The 26,748-nt window shown below is 36.1% G+C and overlaps 1 protein-coding gene across 1 annotated transcript in view; it reads left to right on the top strand.

Annotated features, from left to right (window-relative positions):
* Positions 1 to 26,748, top strand: part of mgl (megalin) — a 65,347-nt gene that overhangs the window by 6,987 nt on the left and 31,612 nt on the right. Inside the window, exons 10-32 of the mRNA XM_068361412.1 lie at positions 1 to 94; positions 1,604 to 1,738; positions 2,519 to 2,728; positions 3,076 to 3,271; positions 3,600 to 3,853; positions 4,182 to 5,230; positions 6,615 to 6,748; positions 7,627 to 7,804; positions 8,170 to 8,359; positions 9,676 to 9,878; positions 11,193 to 11,377; positions 11,938 to 12,148; positions 13,162 to 13,350; positions 15,938 to 16,061; positions 17,032 to 17,219; positions 17,557 to 17,810; positions 18,218 to 18,392; positions 21,034 to 21,130; positions 22,053 to 22,181; positions 24,850 to 25,071; positions 25,542 to 25,860; positions 26,015 to 26,189; positions 26,493 to 26,717. The exon at positions 1 to 94 is cut by the window's left edge and continues 104 nt beyond it. Of these exons, the coding sequence (XP_068217513.1) occupies positions 1 to 94; positions 1,604 to 1,738; positions 2,519 to 2,728; positions 3,076 to 3,271; positions 3,600 to 3,853; positions 4,182 to 5,230; positions 6,615 to 6,748; positions 7,627 to 7,804; positions 8,170 to 8,359; positions 9,676 to 9,878; positions 11,193 to 11,377; positions 11,938 to 12,148; positions 13,162 to 13,350; positions 15,938 to 16,061; positions 17,032 to 17,219; positions 17,557 to 17,810; positions 18,218 to 18,392; positions 21,034 to 21,130; positions 22,053 to 22,181; positions 24,850 to 25,071; positions 25,542 to 25,860; positions 26,015 to 26,189; positions 26,493 to 26,717 (5,136 nt within the window). The remainder of the gene's footprint in view (positions 95 to 1,603; positions 1,739 to 2,518; positions 2,729 to 3,075; positions 3,272 to 3,599; positions 3,854 to 4,181; positions 5,231 to 6,614; positions 6,749 to 7,626; positions 7,805 to 8,169; positions 8,360 to 9,675; positions 9,879 to 11,192; positions 11,378 to 11,937; positions 12,149 to 13,161; positions 13,351 to 15,937; positions 16,062 to 17,031; positions 17,220 to 17,556; positions 17,811 to 18,217; positions 18,393 to 21,033; positions 21,131 to 22,052; positions 22,182 to 24,849; positions 25,072 to 25,541; positions 25,861 to 26,014; positions 26,190 to 26,492; positions 26,718 to 26,748) is intronic.

Below are 26,748 nucleotides of genomic sequence, written 5' to 3'. Positions count from 1 at the left end.
GGAAAATCATCGATTCACCCAGTTTATCGTAATTCCAACAAAACTCAAGATCCGAAAGCCATCAAAGCAGTTCATTCGTTGATGCAGCCGCCCAGTAAATATCGTTACATAACTATTCATTGTTTATTTTGAATTCATATATATATTTTTTTATAGATTAACTGTACTTACATATTTTATGTGTAAATGTAGAGCACTGTATTTCTCTCAAGGTTGTGGTAATAATTGATTTTATACTACAAATGCAACGTATTACCCTTTAATATTACAAGAATACTGTATAGTATTAAGAATACAGACACAATCAAACCCATGCGGCTCCCGTCCTAAGAAGTAAAATCCCCCTATTTTATTTTTTTATGTTTGCTACCTCCCAAAATTGAGGAAAGTGCCATGGTAGATAGATATAAATACAGGAGTTATTCACATTTCTATAAGAGTGAATCTGCCTTGATTAAAAAGACAAAAGCTATTATTACTGAAGAACTTTAAAATTTATCAGCATAACACTATCAGTCTTTTCAATCAGGCTCTCTTTGAAGAAACTTCTTCTAGCAAACATTATTACATATGTAATGAATCTCAACAGAAAACTAGATACTGGATACAAGGCAGCTTTTATATTTATATGATGGTGGAGAATTTGATAAAGAGACATACTCTTATATAAATGGATTTTCATGGCCGTGAAGGTGCTCCTGCATTTGCTGTTATATAACTAAAAAAAATTTCGTCTATTTGGTGTTTATAACTATGAATACTATTGTGTTTGTATTTTCCATGTCAAAGTAAAGATACGCAGTTCTTTTTTAGTTATATAGTATATGAGAATAGGGTGTTGGGAGGTGTTCTTTAGCAGGGTAGCACACATTCACAGCTTTTCCTAGTTGTCTGTGGTACCTAAAACCCACCATTGTTACTTAGAGACTATAGGCTTCGGTGGAGTTACTTACACTTCCCAAGCAGAAGAAATATGTATATTTTCTCAGCTTCTGTCAATTTATACTGTATATGGTTCCTAATGGCAACCTTGAGTAGGAGAAAGAGGAGACATTCGCTCTCTACAAGCCAAATAGAAGAGGTGACTAGTTCACCACTCAGTGAGTATATGTACGGATGGCTACCCAGGCTCTGGATAGGGTTGCAACCTCACATCAAAAGTCTAATTGGCTACCCTCCATCTTTTCTAAATGATATATTCATATATAAGTAACGGAAGATTTGTATTAGGGAAAAGTACAACCTGCCAATTTGTCATTTTTACCAAGGTGAATGTTATGTGATTTATGAATGGCCGATTATTTCAAACTTTTTAGTGGACTCCATAAGGCATTAGAAGAGTTAGAAGACCCAGGCCTACATGGGTGGAGACTGTGAAGCGTGAAGTAGGAGATGACGAATGGAGAAGGATTGAATTAAAAGCTCCAGATAAAGACTACTAGCCAAATCTAACAGAGGCCCTTTGTGTCAATAAGCATTGGAGATGATGATGATAGTCCTGTAAATTAATAAAAAAATGTTTGTATAAAACATTGGTGACCTGTTATGTATCTAACAGTCTCAATTACTGTATATTAATTCAGTTATGTTAATTCCCTTTCAGTTCCTAATCCATGTGGAACTAATAAAGGAGGCTGCGATCAGATGTGTATAGTTACGGCTGGATCAACTCGTCTTGGCTATCGTTGTGCATGTGATATTGGGTACAAGCTGAACCCCGACCAAAAGAAATGTTCAAGTAAGATTGAGATATATTACACATGAAATTTTTGCTCTATTATGTGATATTGATCACACTCAACCTTGCTTTGAATAGTATTTTGGATATTTATTTACAAGACCACGTTCTCCATATACTAACAAATTATGCAAAGCTATTGGTTTCCTCTTATTTTTTTCATAATATAAAACAATTTAACACACGGGAAACAAGATAAAATTAAATAAAACTATAGAATTATAAAAAAACTAGCCTGGTTTCCTTACTAAACTACCTGGAACTGACATCGTCAACATGAGTTAACCAAACAGAAGTTTATGCCATCGTATATTTGACATATATTCAAAATATATACTAAATAAAAAATGGTGTAATTACTCAAATGTGTCACTATTTGTGAATTGTGTATTTTATGGACACTTGAGTAATTACTCCAGTTTTTATTTAGTACATATTTTGAATATATATAAAATGTACGATGGCATCACGAAGTTGTGTTCAGTTAACTGTGTTGACGATGTCAGTTCCAGGTCGTTTAGTTAGGAAGTCAGGCTAGTTTTTTTTTACAATTCTATAGTTTATAATTTCAACTTGTATCTCACGTGGCGAATTGTTTTAAATTATGAAAAAGTAATAGAGGAAAACGATAGCTTTGCATAATTTGGCAGTATATGGAGAGCGTCCTGTAAACAAATACCGTACAGGTATTTTGAATATGGAAATTTTCAATACCATTGTTCAATATGTTATTGTTAGCTGGAATTAATATCTTATCTTTTCTTCTCTTCATATCCGTAGTGGTGTCAGACTTCTTGATGTACTCTCAACAAAAATTTATCAAGGGTCAAGTTTTAGATCCAGTATCTGAGAATTTCAACGATGCCATCAATCCAATCGTTTCTAAAAGCGGAAGATTTGTTGGCCTTGACTTTGATGCCCGTAATAACTACATATATTATTCTGACGTTAGTCTGGATGTCATATACCGCGTCAAGAGAACAGGCACTGGTGAGTATGTTTTCTCAGTTATAGGAAGAAGTTCATTGCTTGATTTATTTTTTTGAAACTTTCAAGAAAGCTAAATTGACATTATTTTTATTATTTTAATTATTGGAAATATAGCCCAATGAAGAAAGGTAGTAAATTGATGAATTATATGAAAAGTAGTAAATAATGAATATGAAATATCTTATGATCATTAACAATGTTAAAACACCTCTCATATATAATCTATGAAAAGACACTTAAGTCTGCCAGTTCAACAGGAAATCTTCGCTGCATGGTTGAACATCTTGAAGAATGAAACTAAAGATATTTTCTAGGTTTGACAGTAATTTTCTTTATCTCCCACGAAGGTCGTCAAACCTTATTGGCATCGCAGAATGAAGGTGTAGAAGGTTTAGCATTGGATTGGATATCCAAGAACCTGTACTACATAGACAGCCGTAAAGGAACCCTTAATGTCCTACATACAGAAAATCCAGAATTTAGAAAAGTTCTTCTCAGCGATCTGAAACGTCCGAGAGCGATAGTAGTACATCCTAACAAAGGGTAATTATATTTTAGGTTTCTTTGTTTTGTGTGACTTCATGGAAAATTAGTTGAGGTATAACTTTGTAATAATTTAAACAGAATATTTTTGTACAACAGTATTTCAAGCTGCAATAATGTTATAAACCGTACATTGTTTAATTTTCTATAATTTTTTTTAACTGTTTTACATGTATACAAGTATGTTAATTGTTTTTCATGTATACATTCATTTTTTTTTTCTGAATAGGATCAATATACAGCACGCTGTTTAATTTGCTATTCTTTTTTTAGAATTTTTTTTTTTGCATATGCATGTACATTTGTTAATTGTTTTTCACATCTTCAGGTATGTTTTCTTCTCTGAATGGGACCGTCCAGCAAACATCAGTAGAGTTTTTCTTGATGGCACCAATAGAATGATATTTAAAAGTGTGTTGTTAGGATGGCCCAACGGACTCTCGGTGGATTACGATACAGATCGTATATACTGGTGCGATGCTTTGTTGGACCACGTGCAACATGCAAACTTGGACGGTACAGATGTTCAGACCATAAGTTCGCAGAGCATCCGCCATCCATTTTCACTCGTAATATTTGACGGTAAGATTTATTGAACTCGAAAAGATAAACAAGATTCATGCTGTAACTGAAATAAGTTTTCATGTTCAAGGATGTATTGCAATTTAAATATGATATATAGTAAGATAATTTTGTCATTTGAATATGAAGTAGGGTACTTAGGATAGAATAGCACAGTATTCAAGTACAGTACTTTATATTAAATTTTCTTAGAAACACAATGTGTCTATCTTCAGGATTTGTTAGTTCATTAATGATTCACAAAATGGTTTTCAGTGTATTTAATGTATAATTTGTGTAAGAGAAATTATCATCGTGAAATTCATATTTTGCATCCCAAATTTTTCAGATTGGTTGTATGTGACCGATTGGCGTCGTGATGCTATCTTGAGAATGAATAAGACTGATGGTTCTCAAGAAAAAGTCGTTGCTCAAGTGGCAGAGAGTAATCGGTTATATGGTATAAGAATCTATAGCGAAAGAGCACAGTATACTGTCAGGGATCATCCTTGCCAAGGTAAAACCCACTGTGAAAAGTTTTGCTTCCCAGTTCCTAGCAATACCACCGGTGGTTTAGTAGCCATGTGTGGATGCCCTGTAGGTGAGAAGCTAAATCCTGAAGATGGGAAGACTTGTCACGAAGATCCAGATGCCGAGTCCACGGATCCTTCGTGTGCCCCGTGGGACTTCACGTGTTCTAATGGCAGATGCATTCAGAAGACTTGGGTCTGTGACGGAGATGACGATTGCCTCGATAACTCGGACGAAGAACAGAACTGCACTAAAGCGACCTGCCACGGAGACGAATTTCAATGCCATTCAGGACGTTGTATTCCCAACACCTTTAAATGTGATTCGGATAATGACTGTGGAGACTTTTCTGATGAAACAGGTTGTTTGAATATTACATGTGAAACTTCCTATTTCCAATGTGATAATGGAAGATGCATACCCATGAATTGGAAATGTGACTCTGAGAATGATTGTGGTGATAGTTCAGATGAAGGAGACTTTTGCGCCAATAAAACGTGTTCTTACTATCAGTTTACGTGCCCAAGTACAGGGGCATGTATACCACAGGCTTGGGTATGTGATGATGATAATGACTGCTATGATAATAAGGATGAGGAAGGATGTCCTCCCATTGCATGCACAGGAGCCCAGTTCAAGTGCAATAATCAAAAGCAGTGTATACACGAATCTTACAAATGTGATGGCATTCCCGATTGTGAAGACTCCTCGGATGAATATGGGTGCCCTACCATTGGACCTCATCAGTGTAATGAAGAAAATCAGTTTAGGTGTGGAGTCTCGGGCACTTGTATTCCAAAAAGCTGGAAATGTGATGGAACACCAGACTGTGAAGATTCTTCAGATGAGCCCGATAGTTGTGGAGAGGTTAGTAATCTCAATGCCTGGTCAAAATGTAGATATATGAAATTAGGTTTTTTTTTATTCAATTTGTATGTTATTTTATTGAAATGATTAACTTCTGTACCACATCAATTACCGTCTCAGGGTTAGGCAAGAATTTTTCTTCAATCTCCTCTGCATGTACATGCCCTCATAATATCCATCTGGTTTAGGTCTCATATATGCCATTTACATGTCTTTATCTAACTCCTGTTTTACATATGGCATTTCTGACTTGCAGCCCTTCATCTTTTCTCATCACATGTCCATACCATCTCAATATATTATTTGTGAATACAGTTTATTTTTGAGCAACTAGGCATCACTTTTCTCTGCCACTTCATCAGCTACGTATTTTCAAAAACTCAATATCCTTGTCAGAAGTTAAGTTGTGGATCCCCATTCATTCATTATTGGTCTTTGTTTTATCTACAAATAGAATATTTTGTATTAGTTATTTTCCTTTAATCCAATTCTATTGATCCTCTTTTTTCATTGATCTTTCAATACAGTTAATTGCTTTGTGTCCCTAAGGTAATAGTAATGTTGCACTTCTAAGATTTACCCTTCTGTCTCTACTTGGTCTCCACTTCATAATAAATTGTGCAATTTGGGCTTCATAAATCTCTTTTTTTGGCTCAAGCCATGTCGTCCTGATGGAAGTTCCTTCCGGCAGCTTCCTACTGTATAATATTTCTGTGAGTGATATTACAAGATAATACAGTCAGGTATCACGGGGTTCTAACCCCCAGAACAACTAAGATATCGTGTATAATCAGGGACGTATCAGTAGATAACCATAGATATATGCACCCCAAACGGACTTAGTCGTTCCGGGGGTTAGAACCCCGTGATACCTGACGGTATTCTCTTGTAATATCACTCACAGAAATATTATACAGTAGGAAGCTGCCGAAAGGAACTTCCATCAGGACGACATGGCTATCTCACCCAAAAATAGATTTTTCCCACGTCAAAATCCGTTTGTTTATGTTTGTAATAGTCCTGACTATCTCCCATGTCTCACAAGACTACTTAACTGAATGAACTTTTTTATTTGCTTCTTTACTGATCACGATATACTTTGCTTTTGCTCTGCTTTGCCTACAGTGATTTGTAATCCTCTTTCCTATATTCCACTCTTGATATTTTCAACATTATACAATTCTCTTGGATTCTGATGTGTACATATATATGTGTGTGCATAATAGCCCAAGTAGCATCATCAATAACCCACTTCAAATCTACTAACTTAATAATTACTGAAACAGATTAACAACTTTAATGTAACTTTATGTTGAACTTTTTTTTTTTTTTTTTTTTTATTTATCTTTCCAACCTTATGCTAACTTTTTTTTTTCATTTTCAGGTTACGTGTGGCAATAATTACTTCCGTTGCAGTAATGCTCGTTGCATCTTCCATTCGTGGGTTTGTGATGGGGAAGATGATTGCGGAGATAACTCGGATGAAAGCAATCCTGATTGTGGGAAGAAAGCTTTCAGGTAAATTATGTTTACTCTTTTATTGATTAATTGATCTATTGAAGAAGTAGATTAACTAATTGCAATAAAGATCCTCAACTGAAAATAACAAAGATATGATCAGAAATACTTTAATAAAATAATGTTGTATAATTTAATGCAGTAAACAAGATGAAGCCTACTGTAGCCCAAAGTTTAACAAAGTTAGACTCGCAAATGTCTTCTTGGAACATATTAAGCTTTTAAGTTAAGGACTTTCTTTACATTAAAAGATAAGGATATAAATGTTGCATTTCAATTAGTGGTAAACTTGAAGGGTAGAAGTTCTATAGTAATTGGATAAGGTATTTCTCAGCAACCTCGTCTACGTCCATGCCTGGCCTTCTGCTGGACAGGAGATAGAGTCCAGCTCAAACTCGATTGTTTCTTGTAGTGTCGGCAACCTCACCAGCATCCTTGTGAGCTAAGGATGGTGGGTTTGGGGGAGCCTATATAGCTACCTGCTGAGCCATCAGCACCCATTGCTTGGCCACTGATCATATGGATATATGGTCAGTTTCTAGGGCATTGTCACTGTCCCTTGCCTCTGCCATTTATGAGCGACCTTTAAATGTGTGTGTGGTATGGATATATGGTCAGTTTCTAGGACATTGTCACTGTCCCTTGCCTCTGCCATTCATGAGCAACCTTTAAATGTGTGTGTGGTATGGATATATGGTCAGTTTCTAGGGCATTGTCACTGTCCCTTGCCTCGGCCATTCATGAGCGACCTTTAAATGTGTGTGTGGGACATTTCAAAATAATCAAAGGGGTTCTCCGCTAATAAGTATAGTTGTAGCGTACAGAACCTAGACATATGCATGTAGTCGGTGTTATAATTACAGTACTATGATTTACAGATGTGGTTCTGAGATGTGGCAGTGTGAGGGAGTAGAAGAGACTTGCATTAACAAAACTAAAGTTTGCGATAATGTCAAAGATTGTCCCAATGGCGCTGATGAAGGCCCTGGATGCTTGGAAGATGACTGCAAATCTGCCGGTGTACAGTGTTCTGTAGATTGTATGCAGACTCCAAATGTAAGTACAGTTGTAATGAATTTTTCTAATTTCAATGTTTCTGGAGTTTAGTGATATCAATAATTGTCTTGCTTTTGAAAATGTAAATAAAGAAAATTTAATGTCCTCAAGTTGTCAAGTTAAAGAGTTACTTTTGAAAATCAGTTTATTAATTTGAAAAGTAAATGAAGAAAATGTAATGGCCTTATGTTGTCAAGTTAAGGAGTTAAATTAAAAAATCAGAGTTTATTCATTTGAAATGTAAATATATGTTGGACATTTTAATATATTTTACATTTTAGAGAAAAATTCCAAATATCAGCTTGTGTATTATAATGATGTATTAATTTACTGATGATATTTTTACCCAATTTCTTTCTTGCCAGGGTCGAGAATGTACCTGCAAGAAGGGTGAACAGCTGATGAAGGGAAGTGAAACGGACTGCGAAGACATCAATGAATGCGACCCTCCCGGCATTTGTTCTCAAGATTGTCGTAATCTTAAAGGATCATATGAATGCTCTTGCCAAGCGGGTTACGTACTAAGCCCAAATAAAGCAAGCTGCAAGGCCTTGAGTAAGTTCTTTCATTCAGTTTTTGTATATTTACCCAGTATAACTTGTATATGTTAAGCAGCTCTTCTAGGAGAAGGACACTCCAAAATCAAACCATTGATCTCTAGTCGTGGATAATGCCATAGCCTCTGTACCATAGTCTTTCACTGTTTGTGTTAGAGTTCTCTTGCTTGAGGGTACACTTGGGTACACACTGCTGTCTTGTTGAAATACTACCACTAGAGAGGTATGGGGTCTTTTGACTGGCCAAACAGTACTACATTGGATCCCTCTCTCTGGTTACGGTTAATTTTCCCTTTGCCTACACATACACACAGTGAATAGTCTGGCCTATTTTTTACTTATTCTCCTCAGTCCTCATACACCTGACAACACTGGAATTACCAAACAATTCTTCTTCACCCAAGGGGTTAACTACTGCTCTGTAATTGTTCATTGGCCACTTTCCTCTTGGTAAGGGTAGAAGAGACTTTAGCCATGGTCAGCAGCTCTTCTAGGAGAAGGACACTGCAAAATCAAACCATTATTCTCTAGTCGTGGATAGTGCCATAGCCTCTGTACCATGGTCTTTCACTGTCTTGGGATAGAGTTCTCTTGCTTGAGGGTACACTCGGGCACACACTGCTGTCTTGTTTCTCTTACTCTTGCTTTTTTTTTATTATGTTTTTATAGTTTATATATGAAATATTTTAATGTTGTTACTGTTCTTAAAATATTTTATTTTAATTGTTAATTTCTTCTGTTGTAGTTTCCTTATTTCCTATCCTAACTGGGCTATTTTCCTTTTTGAAGCCCTCGGGCTTATAGCATTCTGGTTTTCCAACTGGGGTTGTAGCTTGGCAAGTAATAGTAATAATAATGGTGCAGAATGAGTTAATACATTGTTTTCTTTACAAGAACTGTATTATATGCTGGAGAGTACACTCAGGCTTGCTGTTCTATCTTATTTCTCTTCCTCTTTTTTTTTTTTTTTTTTTTAAAGTATTTATAATTTATTTATGAAAGATATACTTTAATATGTTTACTGTTCTTGAAATATTTTATTTTGATTGTTTATTCTTCTCTTGTAATCTTTTTATTTCATTGTTTCCTTTCCTTACTGAGCTATTTTTCCCTGTTGGAGCCCTTGGGCTAAGAGTCTTGTTTTTTCCAACTAGAATTATATCCTAGCTAGTATTAAACTATATCTTTAAATCATTAATAGTGAAGGAATCTTATGGTTTATTATTTTTGCAATATGAAATATTTTATTTTTATAGTTTCAACATCAGAGCTATAATCATATACACTCATACACTGTATAAATTTTAATTTCAGATTACACCGAAGCCTTTTTGGTGATAAGTAACAGACGCAGTATTTTGATCTCGGACTTGCATCAACGCAACTTGGAGAGGGTCCCAGTCGTAGTTGATAATGTAGTAGCAACCGCTTCAGATATGAATAATGGAACACTGTTTTGGTCCGATATGAAAGTGAAACAAATCGTTAAATTGGAAAAGGGCGGCAGTGCAGAAGTTGTAAGTTGGATGTCATTTTTTTTTGCTTATAGTTTTGATAGTAAATGGTTTTTGTAATTACATTTTTATCATAATGATTTTTTCTGCCATTTGATATCACTTTCAACACACATACTGTGTCAGTCACTTATCAAGATCAAGTTGTATTGATAACAAACTCAGCTGATTGTCTTTCTTAAGAGATGTTATATTTAGTACTGGAAGTCATACATTGGCTAGTGTTAATACCTTTAAATAGATACCTGTATTCTACGTTATTTGATACCTGTGAGCAGTTTGAATGTTTGCATAGACTGAACTCTCTATTAACACCATTCTGGAGAGGACAGTTTAAGAAGTTCTAGCCTTCTTTGATATCCGTGATTTGATTGATGGTGTAGTTATTGTTGGCCCAAAAGATTATGGCCTTTTACTGGAATGGGCCCAGAAATGAACTACATACTTCGAGTGGTTTCAGTTTAGTAAACTCCCCGTTGGCCCAAAAGATTATGGCCTTTTTTTGAAATGTGCCCAGAAATGAATTACATACTTTGAGTGGTTTCAATTTTGTAAACTCCCTTGGTTAACATGAATACAGTACTAGGACAGAACTATTTAAGGTTTTATGTTAGGCACTTGAAGTCAACCTAAGGAACAGTGTGTAGCTTAACCTGTTTATGTATTGGAAAGATAAATATTTTTTCCTGTGTTAGAGACTGCATTACTCATATTCATTGGGATTATTTTATTGTATTAGGATGAAATTTATCAAGGGGTACAGTACCATTTCTGTATATGATGTATTATAGATTTTTTAACGTTTTTATTTTTTATACTATACCATACATTTTACTTTATATACATTATAGGAATGTACACCAACCACTTACTCATTGAGGATTACACTGAAGACGCACTTTCAATCACGTACATTCCCTGTCATACATTTACATAACAGACTGATATAAATTTGTGGTATTCAACTCACAAACTATTTATTTAATACTGATTCTAATACAGGTGTACTATACCCAATAATTTGGCCTATTCTTTACGCATTCTCATTTATTTATTTCTTTATTTATGACCGCGGAGGTAGCAGCAATAGGGAATTCAGCGTATGAAACTTTATCTGTGGGGGATAACGGGGGTGGGTGGGCTGTGGCACCCTAGCAATACCAGCCAAACTCGGTTGAATCCCTCGTCAGGCTGGGAGGAGCGGAGAGAGGAAAGGTCCCCGTTTGTTCATATATTTGATGTCGGCTAACCCCCCAAAATTGGGAGTAGTGCCTTGGTAATTATAGATAGATTTATTTATGGTTTCTTTCTTTGCAGTTGATAAGCAATGGACTTGACCTTGTTGAAGGACTGGCATACGACTGGATCACGGGCAACATTTACTGGGTTGATTCTCGACTGAAAGCTCTAGAAGTCGCAAAGAGGGATGGTTCTGATCGCATGATTCTCATTAACAAGAACATATCACAACCAAGAGGCCTTGCTGTAGATCCATTAGAAGGGTAAGTTTAAGAATTAGGGATTTTACTCATGTCTTGGACCCTATTTCTTTTTAATTAAGGATATTTGTAATTGTATTTTTTTTTATCCTCTATTTGCTTCAGAAGGAATCTGTTGCTTAAGATTAACCTTTTCCATAATATGAAATCAGCTAATTCTAAGTACAGAGTTAGCGTGGTATGAAAGGTTGTTTGCAATACAGTATTGTTTTGTACTTCTATATTATTTTGTCCTGTTTTACAGATATTCCAACCTTTTTGTTCCCCCACTTAGCAGTCCGACATACATTACCATTGCTTCAATTGCGTCGTAGCTTTGATAAACTAATGCATGTAACTTATGATAATGACAAGGATAGTTATATTAAGAAATGTTCATAGAGGTTTGATGTCATGCTTATTATAGGCGTAAGAAGTAATTTTTAAAACAAGTAATTCATATTTTGGTTCATGGCTAACCCTACTAATCAATTTGTATTTTTGGCCAGCTCTGTAATACTTGAGCTTAACACATTAGGCTGGTTAATCTCTTCCCTTTTAATAATAATTTGTCTGTTTTTCAGTGCACGCTGGATGTTCTGGACTGACTGGGGCGAAAACCCAAGAATTGAACGATCCAGTCTGGATGGAAAGACGAGACTTGTTATCATCAATACCAAAATTTTCTGGCCAAATGGATTAACTTTAGATATTCCTACGCAAAGGATTTATTTTGCCGATTCAAAGCTCGATTATATTGACTTCTGCAATTATGATGGAACCAATAGACAGCAAGTAAGAATATTAAACTTTATATTTTTTTTTTGTTAATTTACATATACAAATATTTCTTATGATTATAATCTTTAGCCTTTCCAAAAGAAAAGGTAATATTTATCTGTGGTGATACTTAGTAAAATCAACATTGGTAATTCAGTTAGAAAGTTTAGGTTTTTTGTTTTTTGTTTTGTCCATCAATATTTTATGATTCATTTGTTACTTGATTCCTTTGGTAATAGCACCACCGCCTCTGCTTCCAGCACCATTGAGAATAGATTTATTCAACTCTGAGTCTATAACCATTCCTGTTTTTGGCTTTGATGTGTAGTGAAGAGGGTAACAATGCATTGTTTTACATCCCAGGCTCTTTAAGCATTTCAAGTGCATTGCGTAAGTGCCAAATGTAGAGAAAGCTAACATCGCTGCGGTAGTATCCACATTGTATGAAGTGCCACAAGTTAGCCAGATCTATTATTTGTAAGGAATATAAAGATACAAAAGACAGAGATCATGACGTAAATCATTTGTAATATAAGAATTTTGCTTTATTCATATACTGGTATGGTAGGCACCTCTTCTAGGAGAAGGACACTCCAAAATCAAACCATTGTTCTCTAGTCTTGGGTAGTGCCATAGCCTCTGTACCATGGTCTTCCACTGTCCTGGCGTAGAGTTCTCTAGCTTGAGGGTACACTCGAGCACACTATTCTATCTTATTTCTCTTCCTCTTGTTTTGATAAAGTTTTTATAGTTTATATAGGAGATATTTATTTTAATGTTGTTACTCATCTCAAAATATTCTATTTTCCTTTTTTCTTTTCCTCACTGGGCTATTTTCCCTGTTGAAGCCTCTGGGCTTATAGCATCTTGCTTTTCCAATTAGGGTTGTAGCTTAGCTAGTAGTAATAATAATAATAATAGTAATAATAATAATAATGAAGTAAAATTGATTAATTCACTTGCAGAAATTGTAGATAGATAATCATTTTCCTATTAAAATTTTTAAAAGTTTTTGTTCCATTTTTCAGGTTTTATCTCAGAGCCACTACCTTCTTCATCCTCATTCATTGTCAATATTTGAGGATTATGTATACTGGACTGATCGGCAGCTGAACAGAGTACTCTCGGTTCACAAATTCCACGGAAATAATGAATCTGTTGTTTCACATCTTGTGTCTCAGCCTCTGAGCATTCATGTACACCATAGAGTTCTTCAGGTAAGCTACTTTTTATATTTTCTTTGGAATATCTAAACCAGGCTGTGGGCCTCAGTGTGTTGTGCTGCCCTCAAGACTTTCTAAAGAGTCTAAATAGCATTACAGTACTTGTACGATCTATAGGTTTGTAGTCCATAGTTCACTTACAATATATTTTACATATCTCACCTATGGGTACTTTATTTGTTGAGTTGTTTGACCCTAGCTCCCATTGCTTTGCTTTCATTTTGGTCTCTTTCCTCCAGCTGTTGAAATATTTTTACTTTAGATTTCTAAAACATTTCTAAAACTTTCTCCTCCTCTTTCCCACCGTTATCCCTGCATAAAGTGGTCGGCTGCCTGATACAGCCTCTCCAATGCCTTCTCTCAAATGTTTCCTTTTCCACCAAACCTTTTCCTCTCCATATCAACCTTCACCTTAACTCGGGATCTACTTCTCTGCCTTCCTCGCAATCTTCTTCCCTACCCCCAACTGGTTCCTCCCAAGCTCTCCTCACTCCCTCCCCACCATCCATCTTCAACTTTCTCCCTTCCTTTAATAAAACGATCCTTTGAGCAGATTCTATGCAAATTTAGAAATGACCCTGACTGGTCTTAACCCTTTTACCCCCAAAGGACGTACTGGTACGTTTCACAAAACTCAAACCTTTACCCCCATGGACGTACTGGTACGTCCTTGCAAAAAAAAAGCTATTTAAATTATTTCATGCATATTTTTGATAATTTTTTGAGAAACTTCAGGCATTTTCCAAGAGAATAAGACCAACCTGAACTCTATGATGAAAATTAAGGCTGCTAGAGCAATTTAAAAAAAAATATTCTGCAAAATGTGCTTGAAAAAAAATAACCCCTGGGGGTTAAGGGTTGGAAATTTCCAAATAGCCTGGGGGGAAAAAAAAAAAGTTAAAAAGATGATTATTTAACATAATATAATTTTAAGTTGTGCATGTATTGTACCACTATATAAGGGTAAGGGAGATGTGCATGAGTGTTGTAATTCAAGAGGTATTAGTTTGTTGAGTGTAGTTGGAAAAGTGTATGGTAGAGTACTGATTAATAGGATTAAGGATAAAACAGAGAATGCAATCTTGGAAGTACAGGGTGGTTTTAGAAGAGGTAGGGGTTGTATGAATCAGATTTTTGCAGTTAGGCAGATATGCGAGAAATATTTAGCAAAAGGTAAGGAGGTGTATGTTGCGTTTATGGATCTGGAGAAAGCATATGATAGAGTTGATAGGGAAGCAATGTGGGATGTGATGAGGTTATATGGAGTTGGTGGAAGGTTGTTGCAAGCAGTGAAAAGTTTATACAAAGGTAGTAAAGCATGTGTTAGAATAGGAAATGAAGTAAGCGATTGGTTTCCGGTGAGAGTGGGGCTGAGACAGGGATGTGTGATGTCGCCGTGGTTGTTTAACTTGTATGTTGATGGAGTGGTGAGAGAGGTGAATGCTCGAGTGCTTGGACGAGGATTAAAACTGGTAGGCGAGAATGACCATGAATGGGAGGTAAATCAGTTGTTGTTTGCGGATGATACTGTACTGGTAGCAGACACAGAGGAGAAGCTTGACCGACTAGTGACAGAATTTGGAAGGGTGTGTGAGAGAAGGAAGTTGAGAGTTAATGTGGGTAAGAGTAAGGTTATGAGATGTACGAGAAGGGAAGGTGGTGCAAGGTTGAATGTCATGTTGAATGGAGAGTTACTCGAGGAGGTGGATCAGTTTAAGTACTTGGGGTCTATTGTTGCAGCAAATGGTGGAGTGGAAGCAGATGTACGTCAGAGAGTGAATGAAGGTTGCAAAGTGTTGGGGGCAGTTAAGGGAGTAGTAAAAAATAGAGGGTTGGGCATGAATGTAAAGAGAGTTCTATATGAGAAAGTGGTTGTACCAACTGTGATGTATGGATCGGAGTCGTGGGGAATGAAAGTGATGGAGAGACAGAAATTGAATGTGTTCGAGATGAAGTGTCTGAGGAGTATGGCTGGTGTATCTCGAGTAGATAGGGTTAGGAACGAAGTGGTGAGGGAGAGAACGGGTGTAAGAAATGAGTTAGCGGCTAGAGTGGATATGAATGTGTTGAGGTGGTTTGGCCATGTTGAGAGAATGGAAAATGGTTGTCTGCTAAAGAAGGTGATGAATGCAAGAGTTGATGGGAGAAGTACAAGAGGAAGGCCAAGGTTTGGGTGGATGGATGGTGTGAAGAAAGCTCTGGGTGATAGGAGGATAGATGTGAGAGAGGCAAGAGAGCGTGCTAGAAATAGGAATGAATGGCGAGCGATTGTGACGCAGTTCCAGTAGGCCCTGCTGCTTCCTCCGGGGCCTTAGATGACCGCGGAGGTAGCAGCAGTAGGGGAGTCAGCATTATGAAGCTTCATCTGTGGTGGAAATGTGGGAGGTTGGGCTGTGGCACCCTAGCAGTACCAGCTGAACTCGGTTGGGTCCCTGATTAGGCTGAAGGAACATAGAGAGTAGAGGTCCCCTTTTTGTTTTGTTTCATTGTTGGTGTCGGCTACCCCCCAAAATTGGGGAAGTGCCTTGGTATATAGATAGATAATTTTAAGTTAGGTACTAATTGTATTTTTCATTGACAGACTATCCAGGACAATCCGTGTGCATCTAATCCTTGTCAACACATGTGTCTTTTGAAACAACCTACTGGATATACATGTTTATGTCGCCCAGGATATAAAGAAGAGGGTGGGAAATGTAGTCTAGGTATGTTAACTGAGTTTTCTTATTTAACTATTTTTAGATAAAATGAAAATAATTTCTGTATTATTTCTTATTTAACTATTTTTAGATAAAATGAAAATAATTTCTGTATTATTATTATTATTATTATTACTTCCTAAGCTACACCTTTAGTTGGAAAAGCAGGATGCTATAAGCCCAGGGGCTCCAACAGGGGATATAGCCCAGTGAGGAATGGAAAAAAATGAAAATAAAATATTTTAAGAAGAGTAACAACATTAAAATAAATATCTCCTATATAAACTATATAAACTTTAACAAACCAAGAGGAAGAGAAATCAGGTAGAATAGTGTGCCTGAGTGTACCCTCAAGCAAGAGAACCCTAACCCAAGACAGTGGAAGGCCATGGTACAGAGGCTATTGCGCTACCCAAGACTAGAGAACAGTGGTTTGATTTTGGAGTGTCCTCCTAGAAGAGCTGCTTACCTAATACAGTAGTTTGAAATATATTCATAAATATACATTGCTTTTGGTAAGAGTAGAAGAGACTCTTTAGCTATGGTAAGCATCTCATAAGAAGGGCACTCCAAAATCAAACCATTGCTCTCTAGCCTTGGGTAGTGCCATAGCCCCTGTGCCATGGCCTTCCACTGTCGTGGAGTAGAGTTCTCTTGCTTGAGGGTGCGCTTGGACTCACTATTTTATGTTACTTCTCTTCCTCTTGTTATTTTGAAGTTTTTATAGTTTATATATGAAAGATTTATTTAAATGTTATTATTTTTAAACGTCTCTTGTATATTTCCTTATTTCATTTCCTCACTGAGCTATTTTCCCTGTTGGGGCCCTTAGGCATATAGCATCCTGCTTTTTCATCTAGGGTTGTAGCTTTGTAGGTAATAATAGTAATAATGAATTGTATTTATGAAGGGAACTTTGAGATGTACAGTAAGTTAGTATAAAGGCACGCAAAACTATTAAAAGCTTCATTTACAGAGGAAACCGCGTACTTGATGGTAATGAAGGGTGCTCAGATTGTCGATTGGACACTGGAGCCTGGAGAAAAGGGAGCAGCAGGATTCCTTACCCCAGTTGTTGGTGTGGAAAATGGACTGCAGTTGGATTATGACCGTCAGAATAACCGAATATTTTGGATCGAAGCAATTGTCAAAGATAGTGAAAATGTAAGTACATTTTTGCTCTGTAAGCTTCATGATAGCTAAAAGTCAGGTGTCTTTGGAATTTTTTCCCATTTGAAACCTTTGTCAAAGATAGTGAAAATGTAAGTTCATTTTTGCTCTGTAAACTTCATGATAGCTAGAAGTCAGGTGTCTGGAATTTTTTTTCCATTTGATAACTTTGTCAGAGATAGTGAAAATGTAAGTTCATTGAAGTTTTTGCTCTGTAAACGTCATGATAGCTAGAAGTCAGATGTCTGTAATTTTTTCCATTTGATACCTTTATGAAAAATTTTCAATAGCTTTATTTGAGCATGTAATTGTCTGACTTTCAACTTTGCAGGGTACCATCTATACTATGGATATTGGTGGAGGAAATAAGACCACATACTTTGATCTTGGCATTGTTGGGTCGCCTTATACCATGGCATGGGATTGGCTTGGCAGTAACATGTACATTGGCAACCGTGTGGCGAACAATATTGAAGTCCTCAAGTTAGATGGACAGAACAAGTACCAGAGTGTTATCCTTGATAATAATGGCAACAGTACTGGCGTTGGAAGGCCCAAGTCATTGTGTTTAGACCCTATTAATGGGTAAGTTAATAGAAGAGGAATTATGTTTTATTGTAAATGAAATCTCTATTGCAGTACTTGAAATAAGAGCCGTATAATTTTGATCCATGGTTGCAGATGACATAGATCTGTTTAGTGAATCATAGTGAATCAAATGTTTTTATGTTGAACAGACTGACATAAGTCTTATAGTTTATATATGACATATCTGTTTTGATATTGTTACTGTTTTTAAAATAATTTGTTATTTTTTTCTCTTATTTATTTCCTTTCCTCACTAGGCTATTTTTCCCTGTTGGAGCCCTTGGGCTCATAGCCTCTTGCTTTTCCAGCTAGGATTGTAGCTTGGCTAGTAATGATAATAATAATAATAAGAGGAGAAGATATGATTAGCGAAAGCAATAGGTAACTATTTTTTTGTTTTCTAGATTCTTGTATTGGTTAGATGATGGTGGCGTTGGAGTTCAGTCTAAAGTAGGTAAAGTTGAAATGGATGGATCAAATCCTGTAGTTCTTCACAACTTGACAAATTATCGGCCGGAACACATTATTATTGATATCGAAAATCAACAGCTGTATTGGTCAACAAGTAATGAAGCAACGGTAAGTGAATGATTTCAAGGATTTCTCCTGTAATTTTAAAATATTTATTTTCTCAAATTAATAGAAGCTTCTCAACAAAACATTGTATGGGATTAGAAAACTGTGTGTATCATCATTGTTATTAGGCAATGTATGAATTTTTTTTCCAAGAATTGGCTAAGTTACAGTATGTTACAACAGAATCAATCGTAAAAAAAAATAATCCCAATCTGGATGGGAGGCTGAGTTGCTGAATGCCCCGGAGTTGTTTGCAAGCATCTGAAAGATTCAGTGCGAGTTGGATGCCAAGGGTCAAGTATTTTAACGGTTATGCAAAGGAGAGAAAACTCATAAAAAGCAAGATGCTTGAATAAGTTCCAACTAAAGTTAGACATTAGTTTGCCAGTTAGGTACAGGTGTTGGTAACTATGGATGGCTACATTTATTGCATGCTATGAATGAATAACCTGGGAGAGTGGGCTGTGGCACCCTAGCAGTACCAGCCAAACTCGGTTGATTCCCTCGTCAGGCTACCCCTCAAAATTGGGGGAAATGCCTTGGTATATAAATAGATAGATGAATGAATGGACAAGAAAGGAGATCAGTGTAAAGTTCCCAACATCTTCCCTCAAAAGGTATAGCATCTGAAAAGTAGACCAGTACTCCCTGATATTTTAAAAATTATAGATAATGTATCTAAATCATGCTTGAAAAGAATGGAAGTAAATACAGTATGGATCTTTGTTATGACCCTATGCACTCTCAGGAGAGAGGGACCCAATGTAGGACTGTCTGGCCAGTCAAAGAACCTAATAACTCTAGCGGTATTATCTCAATGGTGGCTGGTGCCCTGGCCAACCTACTACGTATGAAACCAGTACTGCACGAGAGAGGAAGGTCAATCACTAGGAAAGAAAATAGTACCTTTTTAGTCGTAAGGGTAGACATCAGCGGTGATTCATATGAATTAGATTTTCCTATAAATATGAGTTTAATAAGAGATTTATAAATTAGATTAATATGATTTTGAGTCCCTCTCAAACTCGTTAGATTCTTTGGTCGCTGCAACCTCACCATCCTTGTGAGCTAAGGAGGGGGGGGGAGGGTTTGGGGAGCCTATAGGTCTATCTGCTGAGTCAACAGCAGCCATTGCCTGGCCCTGCTTTGTCCTAGCTTAGGTGGAGAGGGGGCTTGGCTGCTCATCATATAAATATATGGTCAGTCTCTAGGGCATTGTCCTGCTTGCTAGGCCAATGTCAGTGTCCCTTGCCTCAGTCATTCATGATGGCCCTTACATGAATAATATAAATTAAAGAATTTTTATGCACATTCATTCATTTAAACCATTTATCAATTGTTTTACATGCAGCATGGTGAATTAGGGAGAGCACAGGTAATTTACTGTTCTTAAAATTGTTCCATTAGCTAATATTCATTCATGGTTATCAAAACCACACATTAGTAGACACCTTTTGTATTTGTAAAGCTGCTTGCAAGCAAATTTATGCAACGATTCTTGGTTACTATCATACCCTGTGTGATGTTTTATGTTAGTTCAATTTTTAAGAAAATCAGTGTTATCTTTGTATACGTATTACCAGCCAAACTCGGCTGAATCCCTCGTCAGGCTGGGAGGAACAGAGAGAGGAAAGGTCCTCTTTTGTTCTTTTGTTGGATGTCGGCTACCTCCCCACAAATTGGGGGAAGTGCCTTGGTAAATAGATAGATAGATGTATTACCAATCAAGCAGGTTTCCTCAAGATATTCATTCCTTTGTCTTACTATACTTGACAAGTATTTTTTAATGGCACCCATTGTCTCAAATCAAGGAATATTATCTCTGTTGCTGTCCTGCCTTTTATAATTGTACTATGAATAACCGGACGTTTTGTTGCGAATGGTCTTCAGTGAAAGCCAAATATGATTGTTTTATTTCCGTACACTAAATAGCCTTGATTTGAAACTATGTTATCAAAATTACGTTACCTCATTAGAGAATATATATACAGTTGGTTCTTTTTATTTTTTATATTTTAGGCACTTAACACTATAATTCCCATTTTATCAGGTTAAGTAAATCCGTACAGCACCTAAAACTTCTGACATAATTATTGAACATTAAAGAAAATGAAGCAGCTAATTCTTCAATAAGCACCAGCAGATCAAGCCTATAAATTCTTATAAATTATTGTGCCAAAATAATCATATAATGATCAATTTTGATCTTAGTATTTCATATTTTCTACTTTTTATCTTCTCATTTTAGTTATGAACTTTTCTTACGCATTTTCTGCTTTTATTAGATACGCTATTCTTTTTAATATCTTAAATTTGATAAGAAGTAATATTTCTAAATGGTATAAGCTTTACTCTGTGTACTTACTTAACTTCATATTTACCTCTAGCTATTTATCGTAAAATAGTAACAAATGATAAAACATTTTGTACTTTATATGACGGCATTATTTTCATATAATTACAGTAATATATACTAATTCTAGCATATTAACCTTTCCCAAAACCATGGTTGTTACATGCTAAATAAGAACATTATAACAATCTTTAAAATATTTTGGTAGGAAATTATTTAGGCTCCATATATTTAAGTGTAAAAGTATCTCCGAAAATTGATACATTATATTTTATCCATTCTTTTAAACAGATTATGACTAGTGATGTTAACGGTAAGAATGTGAAGACACTTCTAAGCAGCAAGAATCACATATCAAAGCCCATATCCTTAGCCATTCATAAACAAAGTAAGTATATATATATTTGTACTTATATTTCCACTGTATTGTGTTCAGAGTTCCTAGAATATTAGTTAAAAAACAAGACCTTATGAGATTTTTTACTTTTTATTTTTTTTTTACTCGTCTCTTAACCCTTTTACCCCCAGGCTATTTGGAACTTTCCAACCCTTAACCCCCAGGGGTTATTTTTTTTCAAGCACATTTTGCCGTATATTTTTTTTAAATTGCTCTAACAGCCTTATTTTTTGCCATAGAGAGGTCAGGTTGGTCTCATTCTCTTGGAAAATGCCTGAAATTTCTCAAAAAATTATCAAAAATATGCAAAAAAAAATGTAAATAGCAGTTTTTTGCAAGGACGTACCGGTACGTCCATGGGGGTAAAGGGATGAGTTTTGTGAAACATACCAGTACGTCCTTTGGGGGTAAAAGGGTTAATTGCAGAATTGAAGGTATCAAGTCGTATAGTGTTTCTTGTTTAGACTTTCAATATATGAGATACTGTTGATTTATTATATAGTTTTACAGAAGGTCCGCAACTTATAAAATTGTCGGAGATACGAACACAAATCCAACTGAAAATAACAAAGATAAGATAAAGAAATATTGTAATAAAACGCTATTATATCATTTAATACAGTAAGCAAAACGACATTTGTGATTACCTGATATCTATTTCATATGAAACCCAATTATTTGTTGACTTTTGTAGCTGGAAATCATAGGCATGGGTTTCAGGTTAGGCCTACCTTAGGCCAAAATTTAACAAAATTCGACTTACAAAAGTTTCTTGGAACCAATGAAGTTTGCAAGTTGAGAACCTTCCGTACTATGTTTTACAAATTTGCACGGGAGTGCAACGAAGGCTGGTACAGTATAAAGCTTCAACTCCTTTGATATTTCTTGAAGTAAAGAAATATTTTCTTTTCAGGACTCTATTACCTCGACGCTTTGTATGAGAAGGTGGAATACGTTGAGCTTCCGAATGCCGACAAACCTGTGGCCATTTTAGAAAATGAGGTTGATCTCAAAGCATTGAAAGTGTTCGTGATGCGAAAAGGTGAGGCACGGAAATGATGTAACGGTCTCTTTGATTTGTAGTTGTCTGGAGGTTACTGTTCTACTTATAACTACGTTGCTACCCAAGACATATTACATAGTCATGCATGGTAGGACATTTGAGAAGTAGGTTGGTCAATACACCAGTTTAACCTTTAGATTTGCAAGTAATGGATGCACACTTTATGACAATCCCAGATCCTGGTCGTCTTCCTGGAGCCATCCAGGGATGGTGGGACCTAAGCCAAAACTGTAACTGTCAGAGGTTTAGGGGGACTGAATTGTAGACCTTTAGATTTTAGGTGGGATGGGTTACACCAATGTTATGCTTTTATCAAATATTTCAATACTGTAATGCATGTGTATTTCATGCACGCTCATACACTGTAATGTTGTTGCTCTCTCTCTCTCTATATATATCTCTTGCACGCACCAATAATAGAAAACCTGTTTATGCTTGCCTTCGCATGTTTTACATTGTTAAAGCTTTATGCCACTGTTACCCTCAACCATTTGTTATAAGCTTGTTATCTGATTTGAATAAAGTCAGTTTTGTCCAGGTTGAGTTTCTGTATAGACCCTCATCAGTCTGCCACAACATTGAGGAAAGACTAAAGTAACAGTATTTATAGTTATATAACATAACTCCAAATGAAGGAAAGAATTTGCAGTTATAGAACATTGACCTAATATAACTTAAGGAGTTATATTTGCTGTTTTCAGAAGGCAAGGGATAAGGGAGTTAGTTCAAAACCCTTCAATAGTGAGACACGAAAATGTCAAATTTTGTGGTCTTATTGTTCTTTAGTAAAAGGGCAGAAGATGCAATAAAAGTGGACCAGTTAAATGAAAGAATAATTAATGATATGATGTTAGAATAAGAGAGCAATGCATGTGTTTTTAAAGGAAGATTAGAAGAGGAGGAGTAAGAAGTTTGAGAAATACTGCACAACAAGGGCCACAGTCACTTAAAATTGTGTTAGACAGGAGTATCAACAAAAAGTATCTGTAAATATAACATGTAAAATTAGTTCATGCAAACTACATAAAGAAGAGATACAGTAGGCAGCAGAAGAAGTCTTAGCAATGACATGAGGTTATAGAGAGAGAAACATAGGTTTAAATTCCATTCATAAATGGCAGGGGCAAGAGACAGTGACATTGGCCTAGCAAGCAGGATAATGCCCAAGAGACTGACCATATGTACTTATGATCATCGCTCAAGCCCCCTTTCCACCCATGCTAGGACCAGGGAGGGTCAGGCCGTGGTTACTGATAATTCACTAGGATGATGAAGTTGCAGTCACTAAAAAACTAACGAGTTTGAGCGAGACTCGAACCCCAGTCTGGTAATCGCCAGGCAGGGACGGTTACAATAGGTCATCAGCATGTACAAAGTGTAGTTGAAGAGAAAATAAGTCTTCAAGCTTTGGGTGAAGACAGGTAGGAAAGTAGTTAATCAAATGGGCTGGTATAGTGGTAAAACTACCTGAAAAGTTTAAAAAGTGCAAGGATCAGATTTGAACCCTTTACTATTATATCTTAGTCATGAAGGAAGCTTCTAAGGATTGCAAATGATTGGTGTTAAAATAGAATTTAAGAAGTGTGTGTGGAAATGTTTAAAAGGCATGTAGAATTAAGCTAATGTTGATTCGAATGGAAACAAAGAGAAAATTATAATGCACACTGCGTACAGTATTTCTGTTACCACCGACGGACACTGGGCTGTAAAACAAAAGGTTGAGAAAGCAGCAAGAAAGTGTGTGCCTGCAGCATGTTTGAAATGCAGAGACTAGACTACTGGTGAATGAAAAAGGTTCATCTGTACACAGAGCAAACACTCACGATGGTTTCGTAATGCATGTGCTCTTCTGTTCAGTAGAAATGTGGAACCTTAGAATATTATTATTATTACTAGCTAAGCTACAACTCTAGTTGGAAAAGCAGTTTGCCATAAGTCCAAGGACTGCAACAGGGAAAAATAGCCCAGTGGGGAAAGTAAATAAGGAAATAATTAAACAACAAGAGTAGTGAACAATTAAGATAACATACATATTAAGAACAGTAGCTACATTAAAGCAGATCTTCCATAAATAAACTATAAAAAGAGTCTTATGTCAGCCTGTTCAACATAAAAACATTCTCATCAAGTTTGAACTGTTGATAGTTTGGAGAGATGAAAAGTTGATCAGAAAAGCAGTAGATGTGGAAGTTACAAGAAGAAACACCTTTAGTAAGGGCTAGGAACCCATAGAAAAAGAGAATAGAGGAAGACATAAACCTATTAAGAGTTATGGAGAGCAAGTATGACTGATGACTGAACATAATTATCTAACCTTACAAAAGGGGACATCTGACAAATTTTATGATGATGTAGCAGCAGTAGGGGATTCAGCATTGTGAAGCTTCATCTGTGGTGGATAATGTGGGAGGGTGGGCTGTGACACCCTAGCAGTACCAGCTGAACTCGGTTGAGTCCCTTGTTAGGCTGGGAGGAACGTAGAGAGTAGAGGTCCCCTTTTTGTTTTTGTTTCTTTGTTGATGTCGGCTACCCCCCAAAATTGGGGGAAGTGCCCTGGTATATGTATGTATGTATGATGATGTAGGTTAGGACATACCGGATATTTATAATCTTGAGTTATCTACAATTTTGTATATTGTTATTTCAGCTTCAGATAGTCCATGCAAAGTTAACAATGGAGGATGCGACCACATCTGCATCCCTAAATCTAATAAACAACGAACCTGTAGGTGCACCACTGGGTTCAAGCCTTTCAGAGAGAAATCTTGCAAAGCTTACGAAAAGTTTGCTATCGTCTCACAGCTAGAAATCGTCAGAGGTTATAGTTTAGATGGTGCTGGAGAAGCCATGTCTCCTATTGCTGGTCAAGGTATGTTTTCTATTATGAGTTCTTTAAACTAACTTGATTTATGAATATTAGATATTTGGAAATATTTCTTTGAACAGTCATTCACAACAAGACTATAATACCTGTAGTATACATTGTTGAATTTTTTTATATGGACATTTGCATGAAAATAAGTATACTATTAAAAAGGAATTTCATTAACTCGTGTAAATTTAATTCCAATCCAGTATTTATAGAATACTAAAATCAATTAACTTATAGAATTAAACTTGCCGCATTTAATAGTGGGTCATTGTCACGTGCATTAATTGATTTTTGTGATGCCTTGACCAAAACTGAGTAAGGGTTTTTAAACTTGATTCATATGTCCAGTTAGAAGTTTTTAGAATATATGAAATCAAATTATATTTTGTAATTTATCTTGTAGTCTAAAATAGAAATGTGTAATGTATACACTGTTTTACCAGTTTATTTTCCTTTCCATTTCACAGGTCATAATGTTCTGCATGTAGATTATCATTTTTCCAAGAACTACATATATTGGATTGAATTTAGCCAAGGTGGCAAAAATGGTATTTACAGAAGTAGACCAAATGGCACGGATCTTGAAGGTGTTATAGTTGATGGAATAGGCTCTAATGGTATCCGTGGCATTGCAATTGATTGGGTTGCAAATAATTTGTACTTCACAAATGTTTTCCCCCATGAAACCTACGTTGAGATCTCTTGGTTAGATGGAACAAACCGGATGGTTCTAAAGAGTTTAACAAAAGATTCACCCCGTGAATTAGCAGTAAATCCTGTTAAGAGGTAAGCGTGCACCGATTTATGGATAAGAATTAATTTTTCTAATAGTTTTAGAATATAAAATTTGTAATGCAAAGGTTGGTGATTGATATTTGAAATGTATACCATATTTTTACATGGTTTTAATACATCCTAAAATAATGTAACTATATTTCAGGTATCTGTACTGGATTGATTATGGCCAGTTCCCAAAGATTGGTTGGGCTTGGCTCGATGGCAAAAATTGGGAGCCACTGGTTACCGATGGTGTTAGCAATCCACGTGCTATTACGATTGATATGTTTACACATGACGTGTACTGGGTCGATGCTACTCTGGATTCCATAGGCAAGGTTAGTTGAAAATATTACGATTGATATGTTTACACATGACGTGTACAGGGTCAATTCTCCTCTGGATTCTATAGGCAAGTTTAGTTGAAAATATTACGATTGATATGTTTACACATGACGTTATGTTAATTCTACTCTGGATTCTATAGGCAAGTTTAGTTGAAAATATTACGATTGGTATGCTTACACATGACGTGTACTGGGACGATTCTGTATGTGTGCATATGTGTATAAATACAGTACAGTTAATGATAAGTCCTTGGTTTTTATACATATATTTTAAAACATTTTGTCGCATTTCAGGTAGCATATAATGGTGCCAGTAGACAGTTCATTCGTCGCAAACTTCCAAATCCCATGGGCCTAGCTCTCTCCAACGACAATATCTATTGGATAGACAGAAATCTAGCAACAATATTCCGTGCCTCGAAATATGTTGGTAACACTACAGAGCCAGAAAGATTCAAGACCAACATGGAAAATCTTCGAGATATTGCCATATTTGATATCAGTAATCAACCTTCGAAGGTAAGCAAGTTTCTAATTTTTCATAGTCAAT

This window comes from Palaemon carinicauda, chromosome 2, assembly GCF_036898095.1.
Source record: "Palaemon carinicauda isolate YSFRI2023 chromosome 2, ASM3689809v2, whole genome shotgun sequence".
Taxonomy (NCBI): Eukaryota; Metazoa; Arthropoda; class Malacostraca; order Decapoda; family Palaemonidae; genus Palaemon; species Palaemon carinicauda.
This window is presented reverse-complemented; position numbering and strand designations above follow the sequence as displayed.